Below are 19,779 nucleotides of genomic sequence, written 5' to 3'. Positions count from 1 at the left end.
AATGTTGCCATGCCTAATAAACTTGGAAACTATTTTATACTGTATTTGCCTCTTAGATATTTAAAATTTAGGTTAGCCTTTTAAAGTCACTGAGAAGCCTTGCAACATTTCTTATAATTTCTTATCTTTGTAGACTGCTGATAATTCCCATATAAGATATTGACACGACTGCTTTGACCTCATTTCTTCTTTCAAGGTCATTTAAGGGTTGAGATCATTTAGTAATTACAGTTCATGGGAAACTTTGGACTTGTATCAGATACCTTTTTTTCTGAAGTTATTTTGAAACCCATCATTTTTGACATCTATTCTAAGTGTGTGCTTTGCTTCTGGTTCTACTTTTAGGTGTTCAAGATCCCCAGCATGAGAGAATTATTACCGTGTCTACTAATGGAAGTGTTCACAGCCCAAGGTTTCCTCATACTTATCCCAGAAATATGGACTTGGTATGGAGATTAGTAGCAGTAGAAGAAAATGTGTGGATACAGCTCACATTTGATGAGAGATTTGGGCTTGAAGACCCAGAAGATGACATATGCAAGTAAGTTATCATACTTGAAATTCCAACAAAGTAACAACTGTTACAGTCTTTCAGGATGCTTCATTCTGAGTGTGTGATTTTTAAATGCCATCTTTTGTCCTCTTATATTTTTCTGATCATCCAAGAAATTTACATCCTTGTTTAAGCTATGTTTCCATCTACTTCTGAAAATAGTTTGAGGTAATGTATGGCAAAAAAATGCATATAGAGTAAAGCAATTTAAAATATAGAATAGAGTAAAAAACCAAATAAAGGAATGTAAGTTGTGCCAGAGTTACCATTAGTGCCAAAAATTTTACTTTTAAACTTCCTCATAACCAAATCAATACGATAAACAGTAAGCTATTAAAAGAAAGAATAGTATCCATGGATACGTATTACCCATAGCATCCTATATCTACAGGGACACACACAGATACACACACACATACACACACACACACGGGACTCATAAGTTTGAATATCATAAGAAAGAAATACAATTCTGAAAGCAGAATTAGAAATTTAGATTTGTATTATAGTTGACTAGGTAGACATTTATCATAATTCTCCTAGAAGCTTTCATGAACTAAAGTCAGCTGGAATATTTCACCCATGCAAAAGACCACCTACCGTATGTCATACAAATATTACTCTTTAAATCCTATGTGAATACACTTGTCAAGGTTGGGTGGTCTTATGGAAGATTTTTCACTTCATTGGCATTTGTATATCATGAAAATATTTTACTTGAGCTTCTTCGTGAGGGTCTTTATTTTCCCTTTGATATACAAGTTAAAAGAGAATTTTCGCTTTATGGTATATTACAGATAAATATTTCAATACAGATAAAATAAACTTTATACTTCACTGTCATCACAATTTGTATCTTTAACCTTTGTATATGTAGTTACTTTTTTCCAATTTCTTCTTTCTGTGGATAGCCACATTTAAGGTTAATTTTTCCTCTAACATCTCTAAACTTAAGCCTGGACAACAAAAAGTTATTCTAGCTATTTTTGGAGATGGTGCTATTCATCCCTTCATTTTATAGATAAGCAAATGGGCCAGAGAAATCAAATAGCGACCCTGCATCTCATTCATAGTTTGTAACTCAACACATGCTAAAGTCCATTTTCCTAACAATCACAGAAGTGGTTTTCACCATTCTCTTCTGCACCTCTTGCCTTCTTTTCATGTGGAGTATTCCATAATGTTGTAGAAATTGCAGAGTTTAAGATCTGGCCCTCTTTGCAAAGTAGCAAGTTAACCTACAGCAGTCTCGTGGCCTGTGACCACAGACGGCAGGCTCGAGGTTCCCAGGCCCAGGGTGGGTGACAGTGGCAGGAGTTCCATTCCCACAGGGCAGTGCCAGGAGGGCCATGTTATACCTGGGCGCCTGACAGTGTGTGCCAGGAGAGGTGGCGGGGTGTGTGCGTGTGTGTGTGTGTGTGAGTGATGCATGTTGGTAGTTAGATCATAAAAATAAACTTGTTCAGAATGCCCCTGTGACTCAATTTCACTCAGTATGAGACTTAAGAAAAGTTACTCTTCCAATAGTTCTGAAATCCTTTCCTTTTGCATCTCCTGGATTTCTTATTATTCCTGCAAACATAAATCATTTTCCTAATTTTTTAAACCTGGTCTCTCAATTTTCTAAATAATTTTATCATGTGTACTTATCTCCCTATGTATTATCCTATAATTTTAAATATACTTTTGTCTGTTTTGAAGTATCTATCAATGTGATAATACTGTGTGTTTACTTTTATGATGATGTGCATGTGAAAACAGCAGAACTCGGCAACATGAGGTTTTCCAAGTTCATGTGGACTCAGAGAGATCAGATAGTTTGCCTTCCATGGTGTACAGTATCCATTATATAATTAGGCAACCTTTTCTCTTCTGCGCTGATGAAGCCTTGGCTTACTTCCAGCTTTTCTTGTCCAAAAGTGCAAGAAGTCTTTCTTGGCATTTATAGCTAACAATGGTATTACGTTCTTAAGACATTAATATTTTTAGCTTTATGAGGTAGAGTTAAATTATTTCTAAAAGTGACCAGTTTACAGTTCTACCAACAATATGTGAAATTTATTTTTCTGCATTCTTTGCAAGCTTTTGAACTGGCAATCATTTAATTCTGGGTAGAAGGATATGTATAAAATTATACCTCATTGTAAAATTTTGTTTCTCCTTCCTACCAATGAGATTGAAAATGTTCGTATTGTTATTGGCTGCTCAGAAATCCTTTACTGTGAAATGCCTGCTCGTGACTTTTGCCCAGATTTTACTGAACTCTCTGGCTGTTTAAATTTTGGTTTTCATATTTAAGTCCTTGATCCATCTGTAATTTATTTTGTCTATGAGAGGTTTTTCACTAGGGCATCTGATAGTGTCCTGACACTATATATTTAATAGTCAAACTTTCCTGCAATGAAAAAGGCCAGCTAACTTGCAGGTCAGATTTTGTATCTGATGTGGTCTGTTTCTGGGTTCTCTCTTCTGTTCTCTGGCTTTATTTTGTCCTTCTGTGTACCAAGTTAATACTCCTTTAATTACAGTAGCCTTATAGAAGCTGGGTGATAGGGAAGTCACTTTGTTTTCCTCCTTTTGGAGCATCCTCAGTGTTTTACTTTTCACTGTATTTTTTTTTTTTTTTACAAACAAGTTCCTTGAAACCTCCTGTTGCAATTTCATTGAAATTGTGTGGTATCTATAGATCATTTTGAAAAGAATTGACATCCTTATAGTAAAGAATCTTTGTCATTGAGAACTCTGTGCATCTGCAGCTATCTAGGTATTGTTTGTTGTCTGTACAGTTTTAAACTATTCTTTATAGAAATATGAAGCACCATTATTTAATTTCTATGATCTCTATGTGGTTGTACCTTTGCTAAGTCATGTCCAACTCTTGTGACCCCATGCACTGTAGCATGCCAGCTTCCTTTCTCCTCCACTGTCTCCTGGATATTGCTCAAATTCATGTCCATTGAATTGGTGGTGCTATCTAACCATCTCATCCTCTGCTACCCCTTCTCCTTTTTCCTTCAATCTTTCCCAACATCAGGCACTTTTCTAATGAGTTGTATCTTTGTATCAGATAGCCAGAATATTAGAGCTTCAGCTTCTGCAGCAGTCCTTCCAAAGAATATTCAGGATTGATTTCCTTTAAGATTGACTGGTTTGATCTCCTTGCAGTCCAAGGGACTCTCGAGAGTCTTCTCCAGCAACACAATTCAGAAGCATCAATTCATTGGCACTCAACCTTCTGTCGGAGAAGGCAATGGCACCCCACTCCAGTACTCTTGCCTGGAAAAATCCCATGGACGGAGGAGCCTGGTGGGCTGCAGTCCATGGGGTCGCTAAGAGTCGGGCACGACTGAGCGACTTCACTTTCGCTTTTCACTTTCATGCATTGGAGAAGGAAATGGCAACCCACTCCAGTGTTCTGGCCTGGAGAACCCCAGGGACAGAGGAGCCTGGTGGGCTGCTGTCTATGGGGTCGCACAGAGTCGGACACGACTGAAGCGACTTAGCAGCAGCAGCAACCTTCTGTATGGTCCAGCCCTCACATCCATACATGACTACTGGAAAAGCCATAGATTTGACTAGATGGACCTTTGTTGGAAAAGTGATGTCTCTGATTTTTAATACACTGTCTAGATTTGTCATAGCTTTCCTTCCAAAGAGCAAGCATCTTTTAATTTCATGGCTGTAGTCATTGTTCCCAGTGATTTTGGAGCTGAAAAATATAGAATCTGTCACTGCTTCCACTTGTTCCCCTTCTATTTGCCACAAAATGATGGGATAGGATGCCACAATCTTCATTTTTTGAATGTTGAGTTTTAAGCCAGATTTTCCACTCTGCTCTTCCATCCTCAACAAGAGGCTCTTTATTCCTCTTGACTTTTAACCTACTATTAGAAACGAAGATCATGGCATCCGGTCCCATCACTTCATGGGAAATAGATGGGGAAACAGTGGAAACAGTGTCACACTTTATTTTTGGGGGCTCCAAAATCACTGCAGATGGTGACTGCAGCCATGAAATTAAAAGACGTTTGCTCCTTGGAAGGAGAGTTGTGTCCAACCTAGATAGCATATTGAAAAGCAGAGACATTACTTTGCCAACAAAGGTTCGTCTAGTCAAGGCTATGGATTTTCCTGTGGTCATGTATGGATGTGAGAGTTGGACTGTGAAGAAGGCTGAGCGCCGAAGAATTGATGCTTTTGAACTGTGGTGTTGGAGAAGACTCTTGAGAGTCCCTTGGACTGCAAGGAGATCCAACCAGTCCATTCTGAAGGAGATCAGCCCTGGGATTTCTTTGGAAGGAATGATGCTAAAGCTGAAACTCCAGTACTTTGGACACCTCATGCGAAGAGTTGACTCATTGGAAAAGACTCTGATGCTGGGAGGGATTGGGGCAGAAGGAGAAGGGGACGACAGAGGATGAGATGGCTGGATGGCATCTGACTCGATGGACATGAGTCTGAGTGAACTCCGGGAGTTGGTGATGGACAGGGAGGCCTGGCGTGCTGCGGTTCATGGGGTCGCAGAGAGTCGGACACGACTGAGCAACTGAACTGAACTGAACTGAGAATGGTATTATCTGCATATCTGAGGTTGTTGATATTTCTGCTAGCAATCTTGATTGTGGCTATGCTTCATCCAGCTTGGCATTTAGCATCGTATACTCTGCATAGAAGTTAAATGAGCAGGGTGACAGTATACAGCCTTGTCATACTCCTTCCAAATTTAGAACCAGTCAGCTGTTTCATGTCCAGTTCTAACTGTTGCTTCCTGCATGCAGGTTTCTCAGGAGACAGGTAATGTGGTCTGGTATTCCCATCTCATTAAGAATTTCCAGTTTGTTGTGATCCAGACAGTCAAAGGCTTCAGAATGGTTAAGGAAGCAGAAGTAGATGTTTTTCTGGAATTCCCTTGTTTTTTCCATGATCCAACTGAATATTGGCAATTTGATCTCTGGTTCCTCTGCCTTTTTTAAATCTAACTTGTACATCTAGAAGTACTTGGTTCACTTACTGCTGAAGCCTAGCTTGAATGACTTTGAGCATAACTTTGCTAGCATATGAAATGAGGACATTTGTACAGTAGTTTGAACATTATTTGGCTTTGCCCTTCTTTGGGATTGGAATGAAAACTGAATTTTCCAGTCCTGTGGCCACTGCTGAGTTTTCCAAATTTGTTGATATATTGAATGCAGCACTTGCACGACATCATCTTACAGGATTTACAATAGCTCAGCTGGAATTTCATCACCTTCGGTAGTTCTGTTCACAGCAATGGCCCACTTGACTTCACACTCTAGGATATCTGGCTTCAGGTGTGTGACCCCACCATTGCAATTATCTGGGTCATAAAGACAGTTTTTGTATAGTTCTGTGTATTCTTGCCACCTCTTCCTAATCTCTTCTGCTTCTTTTAGGTCCTTCCTGTTTCTGTCCTTTATTTTGCCCATCCTTCCATGAAATATTCCCTTGATATCACCAATTTTCTTGAAGTAATCTCCAGTCTTTCCCATTTTATTGTCTTCCTCTGTTTCTTTGCGTTGTTTGTTGAAGAAGGCCTTCTCATCTCTCTTTGCTCCTCTCTTGAACTCTGCATTCAGTAGGGTATATCTTACCCTTTCTCTTCTCTTCGCTGCTATTTTTAAAACCTCCTCAGACAACGTCTTTGCCATCTTGCATTTTTTTTTCCTTTGAGATGGTTTTAAATACTGCCTTCTGTACAATGTTGTAAACCTCTGCCCATGGTTCTTCAAACACTTTGTCTACCATAATTAATCCCCTGAATCTATTTGTCACCTCCTCTGTATAATCATATGGGATTTGATTTAGGTCATACCTGAATAGTCTAGTGGTTTTCCCTACTTTCTTCAATTTAAGTCTGAATCTTACAGTAAGAAGCTCATGATCTGAGCCACAGTCAGCTCCAGGTCTTGTTTTTGCTGACTGTGTAGAGCTTCTCCATCTTTGGCTGCAAAGAACATGATAAGTCTGATTTCTGTGTTGACCATCTGGTGTGTACATGTGTAGAGTTGTCTCTTGCACTGTTGGAAAAAGGTGTTTGCTATTATCAGCATGTCCTCTTGACAAAACTCTGTTAGCCTTTGTCCTGCTTCATTTTGTACTTCAAGGCCAAACTTGCCTGTTACTCCAAGTATCTCTTGACTTCCTACTATGATTCAAAGGACATCCAGTCCCCTGTGATTTAAAGGACATTTTTTTTTTTGGTGTTGATTCTAGGTGTTGTTAGGTCTTTTAGAATCAGTCAACTTTAGCTTCTTCGGCATCAGTGCTTGAGGCATAGACTTGGATTAGTGTGATGTTGAATGGTTTGCTTTAGAAATAAAACAAGATTATTCTGTCATTTTTTAATTCACTCCCAAGTACTGCATTTTGGACTCTTTTGTTGACTATGAGGGCTACTCCATTTCTTCTAAAGGATTCTTGCCTTTATTCAAATAAAGGTCATTATAAAGGTCAAATAAATGGTCATTTGAATTAAATTTGCCGATTCCTGTCCATCTTAGTTCACTGATTCCCAAGATTCTGATGTTCAATCTTGCTATCTCCTACTTGACCACATTCAGTTCCCTTGTGTCTCAGCTGGTAAAGAATCCACTTGTAATGTAGGAGACCTGGGTTCAATCCCTGGGTTGGGAAGATCTCCTGGATAAGGGAAAGGCTCCCACTCCAATATTCTGGCCTAGAGAATTCCACGGACTGTATAGTCTACGGAGTCGCAAAGAGTTGGACATGACTGAGTGACTTTCACTTCACTGGACATAATATTCCAGGTTTCTATGCAATATGGTTCTTATGGTCTTTAGAGGTGGCTGCTAAAATCCCTTTTTAAAAATTACATTTCTAATTGTGTATTGCTGGTGTAAAGTAATGCAATCCATTTTTTTTAAATTTTATTTTATTTTTAAACTTTACATAATTGTATTAGTTTTGCCAAATATCAAAATGAATCCATTTTAGTATCAATCTTACATCTTGCAAACTTCCTAAGATCTTTGTTTAATAATTATTCTGGAAATTAATTTAGATTTATCCAAAAAATGATATGGTTTTTGAAAAAGATTTCTTTCTTCCATTCAGTTCTTTCAGACTCTGTTTTCTATTTCTTATTATGTTATTGAACACACGCGGAGATGTCTCTGACTTCTTGGATTTATTTAAGATTTATTTATTTATTTTTATATTTCTTTATTTTCGACTGTGCTGGTTCGTCATTCCTGGGTGTGGGCCTCCTCCAGTGGTGGTGTTGCACGGGCCTCTCATTGCAGTGGCTTCTCTTGTTTTGAAGCCTGGGCTGTATGGCGCGTGGGCTTCAGTAGTTTCAGTGCACAGGCTTAGTTGCTCTGTGGCATGTAGGATCTCCCAGACCAGGGAATCGAACCTGTGTCCCCTGCTGTGGCAGATGGACTCATTAACCACTGTACCACAAGAAGAGCCCTGGCTTCTTGATTTTATAGTTTGCTTCTTTAAAAATAAAATTTAAAATTTGGAGTAACTTTAGACTAAACAGTTCTACAAAGATGATCCAGAGAGTTTCCATATCCCCAGGTTTCCGTTCAGTTACATCTTATGTCATCACAGCATAGTTGCATACCTAAGAAGCCAGCATTCGTACAATACCATTAACTGAACTGCACACTGATGGCAGCAGGCGTTTTCACTCTGGGACCTTTTTCTGGCTCAGGATCCTTTCCAGGGTGATCGTTGTATTCATTCTTCAGACCTTACTTAGTCTCCTCCAACCTGTGAGTTTTTCCTTTTTTGTCTTTCATGACCTTGACAGTTTTGAAGAGTAGTGGTCAGGTATTTTGTAAAAGAGTCCTTGATTTAGGCTTTCCAGGTATTTCCTATGAATATGCTGAGGTTATGGGTTTGGAGGAAAGGTTCCAAGAAAAGGTGATGCTCTTCTCCTGTTGTAGCGACGGGCGCAGCCTACCGACTTCACTCATCACTGATGCTGTTAGTAGTGATCACTTAGGTTGGGCAGGCGTCTCCCCTGGTGAAAAAATACATTTCCCTTTTATATGCTAGTTTTTGTTGGTATGTGACTAAGACCAGCCCATGTTCCAGCAGACAGTGATTGTTACACATCCTGGAGAGGGGAATATATACATAAATTATTTGGAATTCTTCAGTAAAGGAAAATTGTGCCTTTTCCTTCCCTGCCTTCTTTCCTTCCTTTTTCTCTTTATTTCTTCAATCATTTGTATCAGTATAGACTCACAGATTTATTTTATGCCATGTGTTATAATTCAGTGCTATTTTTATTTACTTTATTGTTGACATTGTTTCATCTTTGGGTGCTGAAAGTAGAACTTTTGTCGTTACACAACAAAATTGAGTATCATATTGATGAAATTTTCTTATATTATTTGAAGTATTTTGTTTATTGTTGTTGTTGTTTCTTACTTTTCTAAGAGGCATTTCCCCCTTGAGAAACGTTTTTTATTCTTTTAATTCAACTTTCAAAAATAAGTTCCAGACATAATGACATTTTATACTTCACCATGTGTCACCTAAAAACTAGGGTATTTCCTATGTGTTTTCAAAACCAGTGTCACATGCAAAAATGTAGCATTAATATAAAACTATTACCCAATGCATAGTTGATTTTCTCTTGTTTCCTATGATCCCAAAATGTTATCACTTCTTTATATTCTTTTTCTCTTATCATGTTATGACTCAGCAATCAATCAGTGATTCTCGTTGGTTATCAGAAATCTTTTCATGCCTTTTCTTGGTTTTCATGACATTGATATTTGTGAACAATCCAGCCCAATTGTTTTGTGGAATGTCTCTCAATTTCATGTCTGTGTGTGCCTTCATAATTAAGTCCTGCTGAAAGATCCTGGCCAGAATGTTCTGTAGGCGACATTCTGTAGAGTGCTTCTGACTGTTCACACTGCTTGCTTATTGCATATCCACAACATGATTTTGCTTTCTCAATCCTGGGTTTCATACATCCTGCCAAGTTTGATAATGTGGTATTTTTATTTTTGTCCATTTGAGGATGTTTTATAACATCCATCATTTTCTTATTTTAAACTATAGCTCATATAGAAGTATATCGTTCATTTTTCATGTTAAATGCATGAGGCTTTTTAAATGTATTTTTTATTGTAGATTTCTAAATTAATTGTGTTTTGGATAAAGAATATGGCCTGTCCATGATTATTTGAAATTTAAGACTTGACTTCCCTGACATGAGGTTTTTTAAGTTTCCAAATGTACTAGTCTTCCATTGTGGGTACAACAGTGCATGTTATGTACGTTACATCAATTTTGGCAGTTGTGCTGATCACAACATCTGTATCTTTCCTGATTGTGGTTTTTTTTCTGATATACCAATTCCCCAAAGATATGTGTCAAATTCCCCTAATAGAGAATAAAAGTATTTATCAGTTTCATCCTGTAGAACAGTCCACTCTTGTTTTTATATGTTATTAAATTGGGCCAGTTGGCACAAGCAGGCTCAGGCACCTGACCTTGTTTAATTTCTTTTAGTGTTTTGTTTTGACTTCGAAGTCTGCTGTGCCTAATATTGATATAACTGTGTCAGGTAATTGTGGTGGTTATTTGCATGACACTCTTTCCATTCTTCTACTTGGAATTTCCCCGTGCCCTTGTGCACGCGTGCATGTGTGTGTGTGTGTCTTTTGTTTGTCTCTTGTGAGAAGAACATAAGCAACTTTAAAAAGAAAAATTCAGTTATAAAGGCTTTGTATTGGGGATTAACATATATACACTACTATGTATAAGATAGATAACTAATGAGAACCTAAGGAGCACTACTCAGAGCACAGGGAGCTCTACTCAGTGTTCTGTGGTGACCTAAATGGGAAGGAAATCCAAAAAGAGGGGCTGCATATATATGTATAGCTGATTCACTTTACTATACAGCAGAAACTAAACTACAGTATTGCGAAGCTACTTTACTCCAATTTTACAAAAAGGATGTTAATACAGAATGACTTGTCTGATATAAAAATTGAATTATGAGCATATTTAAGAAAACCTTTTTATTATTATCACTTAGGTACTTAATTTAGCACATTGGTTCTGATTATGCAGACTTTAGATTCAGTGCTGCTGGTTCTTCTGTGCATTCCATTTACCCTTATGTTGCTGTTTCTCCCTTTCCTTTCTTGCATTCATTTAGTTTGTCTTCTTATTCCAGTTTTCTTTTCTACTGTCAATAATTTATACTAAAAGTGTGCACCAAGTTCCGCGGTTAAATGGTTACCTTAGAAATGCATATGGAACTCCATATGGAAGGCTAGTTCATGTTTACCTGACTTTCTCAAATAGAAGATTACCTGAGAACACTTGAACTTCCCAGGAACCCTGGCTGCCTGCCTCCCTGCTCTCAGTTCGCTAAGCTAGTAACACAGAACTGCACTTATTGCTCAGCATAGTCACAGGGATGATCTTCTTGATAAGCTCCAGCAGGGTCTGGGAAGGAAACACAAAACCAGACTTTGTTGAGGATTTGAAGTTTGGTTCAGAATGGATTTATCAGCCTTAGATTGGATTAAGAGTCGGGTAAGAATCAGGACATAATAGTTCAAAATTGATGCAAACAAAGCAGGGATTTTTAGGCTTGAGTTCCGTAGTGCTAGATAGTAACTGCTGGTGCTTTCAGTTGAAGGAGTTAGTGGTTCTTTGGGGGAAGTTCTTGTGATGAACCGGAGAAGGCAATGGCAACCCAACCCAGTACTCTTGCCTGGAAAATCCCATGGGTGTAGGAGCCTGGTAGGCTGCAGTCCATGGGGTCGCTAAGAGTCAGACACGACTGAGCGACTTCACTTTCACTTTTCACTTTCATGCATTGGAGAAGGAGATGGCAACCCATTCCAGTGTTCTTGCCTGGAGAATCCCAAGGACGGGGGAGCCTGGTGGGCTGCCATGTATGGGGTCGCACAGAGTCGGACACTACTGAAGTGATTTAAACAGCAGCAGCAGCTTGTAATGAACAGTAAAGTTATTTACCTTGGAAATAATGAAGACAATAAAATAGTGATGCCCTGTTACTGTAACCACTTAGCTGGGTGGTTTCATCCTTATTGTCCACTCCTGATTAGTATGTGTTTGTTCCTGAGAATATTAGTTTTGTATTTTTTAATGTCACCAGTAAAACATTTGTTATTGTTATTTTGTATCATTAATAATTCCTTAGCTATTATATGTGCCTAAGTTTGGTGCCAATAATTGCTTCTTGAATTTCAGAATTTCGGTGGTAGGATTAGTTTACTTATTTAAGAATTGCCTTTTTAAAAGTCTCTTAAATGAAGTTGGTAGTAAATACTCAAGTCTTGTGTATTTGAGAAATTCCTCTATTTCACCTTCATTCTTGGAAGTCAGTCAGACAGGATATAGGATTTTTGGTTGTGTGCTTATGTTTTCTCAACAGTGTGAAGATGCCACCTGCTATCTATGGCTGTCGAGAAATTGTCCATCAGTTTAATTGTTGACATCTAGCTGTAGTCTCCCCTCAAGGGGTAGATTTTTCAGAGTGATAGGGAAAGATGGAGCAAGGGTCCAGCCTTGGGTCCTGGACTACTTGTGACCCATTAACCTCCCACCCCAGTCATCCATTGCCATTGCCCACAGAGAGGCTCAGCAGATGCCTACAGGGCCCAGAGTGTATTCACCTCCCCGAAATCTTGGTTCCTTTTCTTGTTTGTACTTCAGAGAATTTTATTTTCTTGATGGTTCAGGACTGCGTCAAAAACAATGATTTTCTTTTCATCATTTCTTCAACAATTTTTATTGTAACACACCAAGGGGAGTTTCTCTGCCTGACTTTGTCCACCAGGGAGCTGGAAGTTGCACTGTTTCCAGCAAAACCAAGTCCCTCCTAACAAGGCATAGTATTCTCAGGTTCAACTACAAAGTTGAATTTTTTTAAATGACCAGATGGACTCTTCTCCAAGACAGGACTGGAGAACTAAATTATAGATGTGTCCTGGATAAAATTCACCTCCAGAATTTAAACTGCCTCAGTGTCAATATTCTCTCAAGGCTGGATCATAGGAGAATCCAGAAAATATGACTCACTGTTTCAGAGGCATCCTTAAAACAGGGTAGCAGGATGAGGTGTGTGACTTTGACCCCCATGGCCTTTCTGGCTTCTCAAATCATCTTTTATTTAAAAAGAGAGAGAGGGGGGGAGTTGTGTTTTTATGCTACTGAGGGTTGACATTACTACTGAGAACAAAGCAAGTCAAAGGAAAGTTAGGTTTTGTTGATTTTCTAGCCTGAGAAGATGTTCAGGCAACATGGTGGAGGGTGTTGGTGTGTGTGTGTGTGGGCATGCACGTGTACACACTTGGTGTAAAAATTGCCAAAATAGGTCTTGTCTTTCAGTACTGTGTATGCATATGTGGTTCTTATATGAGTGACACATGGTGTCCTTAAGAAGGGACTCTTGTGGTGGAATAGTCTTAACATTTTTTTGTTTGTTAATCTGATGTAAACAATTTATACAGATTGGTGGTACATTATATTTTACAAAGAGAAAGACCATAAAGGACAGAGTGTGGAAGAGAATGGGGTGCCCAGCAGTGCCTCTGTATAACTGAATCATTTTGCTGTATAGCAGAAATTAACACAACATTGTCAGTCAACTACAATTCAGTTTTAAAAAATAGTGGCTCTTTTCCACCAAAACAGCTGAATTTCTTTTGGAAGAAATGCTATCATCCAGTGTGGAAAACTGTGAATGATAAAAATGCTAAATCTACTAAACGAACACATTTTTTAATATTTAGAATTTAAGATGATCAAAATGGTTAGTTTCCTTTAAAATGAAAAAGAAATATTTTGGACATTTTCCCTCACTTCCTGCTGTTCATAATAGCATCAATGTGGCACTGTGGTTTGCTCATTTATTTGCTGTCAATCCAGTAGGCACTGGCTGAGCCCTGTGGAAGGTGTGTGGGAGTGGTGTGGGGCAGAGGTGAAGAGGAGGTAACTTGTGTCCTCAAGGAGCTCATAATCTGTTTAGACACAGACAAGTAAATAGACAATTAAAATGAAATGCCGCCAGTCTCAGAAGATGGTAAATAGAGAGCACAGTTATGACTATAACTGATTGTATTTAGATTGCTTTGTTGACCCCCTTCTAATTCAGACTGTAGCTGTGTATTTTACTAGCCACAGTCTATAAATAATTATTATTAATTTATTATGGAGAAATTGGGTGCACAAATTAAACTTTCCATGCAGACTTCAAAAACTCATTTTTTTCAGAACTAATTTTTTAATATATCCCCATAATAGATGTAACTTTCAAGCATATATATTTCTTAAGTTAATTTTACAATGACAGTGCAAGCTCTAGGTGATAAAATTTTAAGGAAAAAGGGGTACTTTGTGAAAAGGAATAAAGTTATCTCTTAGTTTAACTGAAATAAAAGAAAAAAATACATTTAGCCATTCATGACCTTGGAAACACATCAATGTGTGTCCTAAGAATTTAGTTTTCAAGCAGAATGTTTTCATGAGCCCCTTAAAATTGTGAAAGAAAGGAAAAAGTAGTAGTCACTATTTGGTATAAACGACCTGTGATTTTAGCCCTGAGACATCCAAAGGCACCCCATGAAGCCAGTTGCATACATACCTAATTCCCAGTTGGAGTCTGCAGAACTGGGGCTCAGAATGACTAGCTGAGAATGGACCTCTAATTCGGCATTCTAGTCCTATTCAGGATTGCAAGAAGCACTTAGGTGAGAGAAAAATGTCTGTGCCTTTTTAAGGGGCCCTGTGGGCGTCTTGCTGTGAGATCAAGTTCAGTTCAGTTCAGTTCAGTTGCTCAGTTGTGTCTGACTCCCTGCGACCCCATGAACCGCAGCACACCAGGCCTCCCCAAACTCATGTCCATTGAGTCAGTGATGCCATCCAACCGTCTCATCCTCTCTCGTCCCCTTCTGCTCCTGCCCTCAGTCTTTCCCAGCATCAGGGTCTTTTCAGATGAATCAGCTCTTCATATCAGGTGGCCAAAGTATTGGAGTTTCAGCTTCAACATCAGTCCTTCCAATGAACACCCAGGACTTTTGTCTAATATTATAGGTGATGGTAGGCTTCCCAGGTGGTACTAGTGGTAAAGAACCCACCTGCCGATGCAGGAGACATAAGAGATGCGGGCTCAATCCCAGGATCAGGAAGATCCCCTGGAGAAGGGCATGGCAACCCACTACAGTATTCTTGCCTGGAGAATACCCAGGGACAGAGGAGCCTCATGGGCTACAGTCCATGGGGTTGCAAAGAGTCAGACACAGCTGAAGCAACTTAGCATGTAGCACACACATAGGTGATGGTATGGGGAGTGCCTACCTCAACCTCTGGCAAGGGGTAAGGGACCCAGGTTTGCTTGGAGCATTTATTATCTGTCCCCAAGACTTTCCTGAACGTTTATCTGTGCCAGTCATGTGCAGCCTGGTTGCCTACACTGGTCACTGCTTTTTGGGGCAAACGGGGCGGGTTCACTGGAGGAGACCACGAGGGCAAATGTAGGGTCTCCTCCACCACCTGTCATGATTAGAAAGTAATCAGTTACCATCCAGAAGGATTGGAATACAGCATGTGTCCAGCCTAAAGAATAGCTAAAACATCACTGCTGCTGCTGCTGCTAAGTCACTTCAGTCATGTCCGACTCTATGTGACCCCATAGACTGGACTAAAAACATCACCAGCTGACCAGAACTTAGTGGGTACTCAGTAAGAGCTGGTTAAAATTAGAAGAATTTTAAAGAGGAATAGTCCTCCAAACAGATTTAGACTGTTAAAAATGGGGAAAAATGTGCCTATGATGAGTTGGCCTGGACCATGGGATGCCCTGGAGATGAGGCAGGGATTTGACTGTCCTAGTGGCAGGGTCCACCTGTGAACCCCCAGCCAATGGATTTGGACTCCCTTCTCTTGCTCTCAGAAGTTGAGGGTTTTGTTGCAGAACAGAGTGTGGACCGGAAGTGAATATGGCCAAAGCCATGCAAAATAGGTTGGAAGAGACTTTAATAAAGGCGCTTAAAACAGTTGAAGAAATTGTGTTATTTTCAAACACAAAATTCTCTTGTTGAGATTTCCTCAGACCTACTCTTGCCTCGTTATCTTCTGTGTGGTCTTATCACAGAAAGCACATTTCTCTCTTCCCACCCCTCCTTTCTTGTGAAAGCTCCATGTGAGTGGAGGGGTGGGGAGATAGGGAGCGTGCCCACGCATGTGAGTGCAAAGAAAGACAAATATCATATGATATTGCTTATATGAAATTTTAAAAAAAAGTGCTACAAGTGAACTTATTTATAAAATGGAAATAGAGCCACAGATATAGAAAACAAACCTATGGTTACTAAAGGGGAAAGTGGGGGAGGGATGAACTGGGAGACTGGGATTGACATATACACACTGCGATATATAAAACAACCAATAAGAACCTTCTGTATAGCACAGGAAACTCTACTCAATACTCTGTAATGACCTACATGGGAAAAGAATCAGAAAAAGAGTGGATATATGTGTACGCATAATTGATTCACTTTGCGGGACACCTGAAACTAACACTGTAAATCAACTATACTCCAATACAAAGTTTTTAGAAAGGAACTCTACACTGGGATCAATGCTTTGTATTTCGAAGCTACATTCCCTTTTGCCCCAGGGACACAAGTCTGGGGAGGAACCAAACAACCAATTTCAAAATTGCTGACAATAGACAGTGAAAGTGTTAGTCACTCAGTGGTGTCTGATTCTGTGCAACCCCATGGACTGTAGCCTTCCAGGCTCCTCTATCCATGGAATTCTCCAGGCAAGAATACTGGAGTGGGTAGCCATTCCCTTCTCCAGGGGATCTTCCCAACCCAGAGACTCAAACACAAGTCTCCTGCATTGCAGGCAGACTCTTTACTGTCCGAGCCACCAGAGAAGCCTGAAAATAAAAAAATTTATATTAAAGACAAACCGTGGAATCATCTAGGATGTTGAATGGCCTCTCTGTTTTAGAAAAGAGATGGACTTCCTCACTTTTCATTGGGATAAGTCAGGGGCAAGGATACACACCAGAGTTTCGTAAAGTCTGGGAATAATACTATAATTCTGCTACAGGAGTGCCAGGACAGAATAAATTCCCCTAATAGGTAATGACATCAGTTGAAAGATAGTGGGATTCATACCAGAAGAGTAACTTTTAAGATTATTTACTTTCAAGTAACCACAAGTAATTAGCTGGTAACCAACTGAAAAAGAAATGTTTGGATCTGTTCTTGAATATTTCAGGGATGAACTTCATCCAGGTTTCGAATGATGCCACCAACTCTGTCTCTTTCTCTGACTCCATGGACTTGCTTCAGTCTCAATCTGTTTTCATAAAATCTCAGAGCAAATCAGGAAAGCACCAAGATATTAGCACTTCCAATCTTTGAATGAGACTGGAACTTTTCCTGCAAAAGTTTTTGAAATAATTTTCTTTCAATTTTATTGAAGTATAGTTGATTTACAATGTTGTGTTAATTTCTGCTGTACAGCAAAGTGATTTAGTTATATGTAGGTATACATTCTTTCTCATGTTCCTTTCTGTTAGACTTTATCACAGGATACTGAATATATCGATAGTTCTCTGTCCTATACAGTAGGATCTTGTTGTTTATCCATTCTATATATAATAGTTTGCATCTACTAATCCCCAAACTCCATTCCATCTCTCCCCCACACTCCTCTGCCTTGGGAATCACACCCCTCTTTGGAAAAGTTTTGATTGGGCTGGTTTGAACCAAGTATCTGTCCCTGGACCAGTTGCTCTAGGGGGAACTAAGAACAGGTACTGTGCTTCCCAGTTGGCTCAAACGGTAAAAAATCCACCTGGAATGTAGGAGAGCCAGGTTTGATCCCTGGGCAGGGAAGATTCCCTGGAGAAGGGAATGCCTACCCACTCCAGTATTCTTGCCTGGCAAATTCCACAGACAAAGAAGCTTGGTGGGCTACAGTCCATGGGGTCAAGAGTTGGACACGACTGAGTGACTAACACTTTCACTTCACTTCAGGAGAAAGTGTTACTATGCTTGGCAAGATTTTGGTTACTTGCCCATCCTGAAATTAAGTGGTGGTTTGTATTGCTGGAGAAATGATTCCTGAAAGCAAAACTTTGTTTTTTCACCAGAAAGTGCTGATGGTGCAAAAATAACCATCTCCTCTCTTGGTGTTAAACCCAAAATGAGTTAAGTGCAGCTTTCAAATGTACACTTACAGTTTTCCTCACCTGCACTTCTGGCCACAGAATGAAGCTTTCTTTAGAGTGGAGACTTTGCCTGTGCCCTTTCAAGCCACTCTTCTGAGTATAGTGAGCTCAGTGGCATAATTTATAGTTTCATCATCCTTTGACCTCTGTAGCAATTACTTTTGTAACTTAGAAAAAAGTCATCATTTCCAAGAGGGCTTAAAATGAAGGGTGGGGATGTGACCAAGTCTGAGATCAAGGGACTCTGCTCTTGGCTAATGAGATGTTTTGATTTTATGTTTTGAAATATTCAAAATCAACATTCCAGCAGAGGAAGAATGGATCCCGTAACTCCCAGAACCATGTCAGCTCACCCGGTGCCACTGTCTCCAGCCCACTATATCTGTTCCCTGTCTTACCTCATCACTCCCTACTCCCAGCATCTCCCTCTCTTGCCTGCGTTCCTTCTCCCACCTTCCCTGTTGATTGCCCCGCTCTGACTTTCCTGCATTTATTCTGGAAGATTCTGAGAGTCTGCACTCCATGAGAATTTGGGGGATATCTGAGCACCCTGCTCTGGGCCTAGTCTTTATTTTCAGCTCCTGTTGTGTCTTCCCTCAGGGCAATGCTGAAGCCTCCTGCTTGTCCAAGTGGCACAATGACTTACACGTGGATAACTTCTGTGACCAAAGAAATACCCATGTGACTAGCTAGCTATCTAGTAATCCATCTGTATCATTTCACCCCGAAAGAAAAACCAAGCAAGAGCAATACAGCACCAATCATTAATAATAAAAGATTTCTATGTGGACAAGTCTTAGATACTCTGCGCTGGTCTTTCTTTTCTTAACATATTCAATGTTTTATTGGGCTTTTTCGGTAGTTGTATCTTCAGTATTAAATTCTTCTTATTATATTGCTTTATGAGCTTTCAAATGGCATCCTTTCCTCAGTTCCTGTAGCTGTGACTCTTGGGGAGCTAGACTGTGCTCAGTTCCATTTAGTGGACAGCCTGAGTTATAAAGAAGTCAACCTTTAATTTTTTTAAAATGTTTTTACTGTGGTAAAAGTCACATAATATGTAAAAAATGCTATTACGTGCTATATTGACCATATTTAACTGTACAGCTCAGTGGCACTAATTCCATGTTGCGCAAATCTCACCATCATCCATCTCCGGAGCTTTTCTCGTTCCTAACCTGAATTCTGTCCCCATTAAACACTGTCACCAGTTGCCCTCTCCACCCCCACCCCCAATCCCTAACCTCTACAAAAGTAGTTTCAGATTCTGTGCATTTGACGGTTCTATGTACCTCGTATAAGTGGAATCAAATTTTATTTGTCTGCACCTGATGTGAATTGGAATGCATTTTTAAGGTTGACTTAATATATGTCCTACAAATAGATTGCACTTTCTTTTTTTACCCCCAGTGCTATACAGTATGCTCTCATTAGTTATCTACTTTATACACAGTATCAATAGTGTAGGGCTTTCCTGAAGCCTCAGTGGTAAAGAATCTATCTGCAGTGTAGGAGACCCAGGTTCAATCCCTGGGTTGGGAGGAAACCTGGAAAAGGAAATAGCAACCCATTCCAGTATTCTTGCCTGGAAGATCCAATGGACAGAGGAGCATGGCAGTCTACAGTCTATGGGGTATCAAGAGTCAGACATGACTTAGCAACTAAACCACCACCACCACATCAATAGTGTATGTATATCAGTACCAATCTCTCAATTCCTCCCATCCTTCCCTTTCCCTCTTGGTGTCCATACATTTGTTCTCTGTGTCTCTGTCTCTATTTCTGCTCTGCAAATAAGTTCATCTGTACCATTTTTCTGGAACTTCCCAGGTGGCACCAATGGCAAAGAACCCGCCTGCCAATGCAGGAGATGTAAGAGACATGAATTTGATCCTCGAGTTGGGAAGATCCCCATGAGAAGGGCAAGGCAACCCACTCCAGTGTTCTTGTCTGGAGAATTCTTTGGATAGAGAACCCTGACGGA

The 19,779-nt window shown here is 39.7% G+C and overlaps 1 protein-coding gene across 2 annotated transcripts in view; it reads left to right on the top strand.

The window, feature by feature from the left end:
• PDGFC (platelet derived growth factor C) overlaps positions 1-19,779 on the top strand; it is a 253,483-nt gene that overhangs the window by 141,463 nt on the left and 92,241 nt on the right. For both annotated transcript variants that reach the window (XM_070386421.1, XM_005898179.3), the window contains exon 2: positions 346-541. In XM_070386421.1, coding sequence (XP_070242522.1) covers positions 346-541 — 196 coding nt within the window. The remainder of the gene's footprint in view (positions 1-345; positions 542-19,779) is intronic.

The sequence above is a fragment of the Bos mutus genome, chromosome 17 (assembly GCF_027580195.1).
Source record: "Bos mutus isolate GX-2022 chromosome 17, NWIPB_WYAK_1.1, whole genome shotgun sequence".
Taxonomy (NCBI): Eukaryota; Metazoa; Chordata; class Mammalia; order Artiodactyla; family Bovidae; genus Bos; species Bos mutus.
Note: the sequence above shows the minus strand (reverse complement) of the source record. Positions and strands in the feature narration are given on the sequence as shown.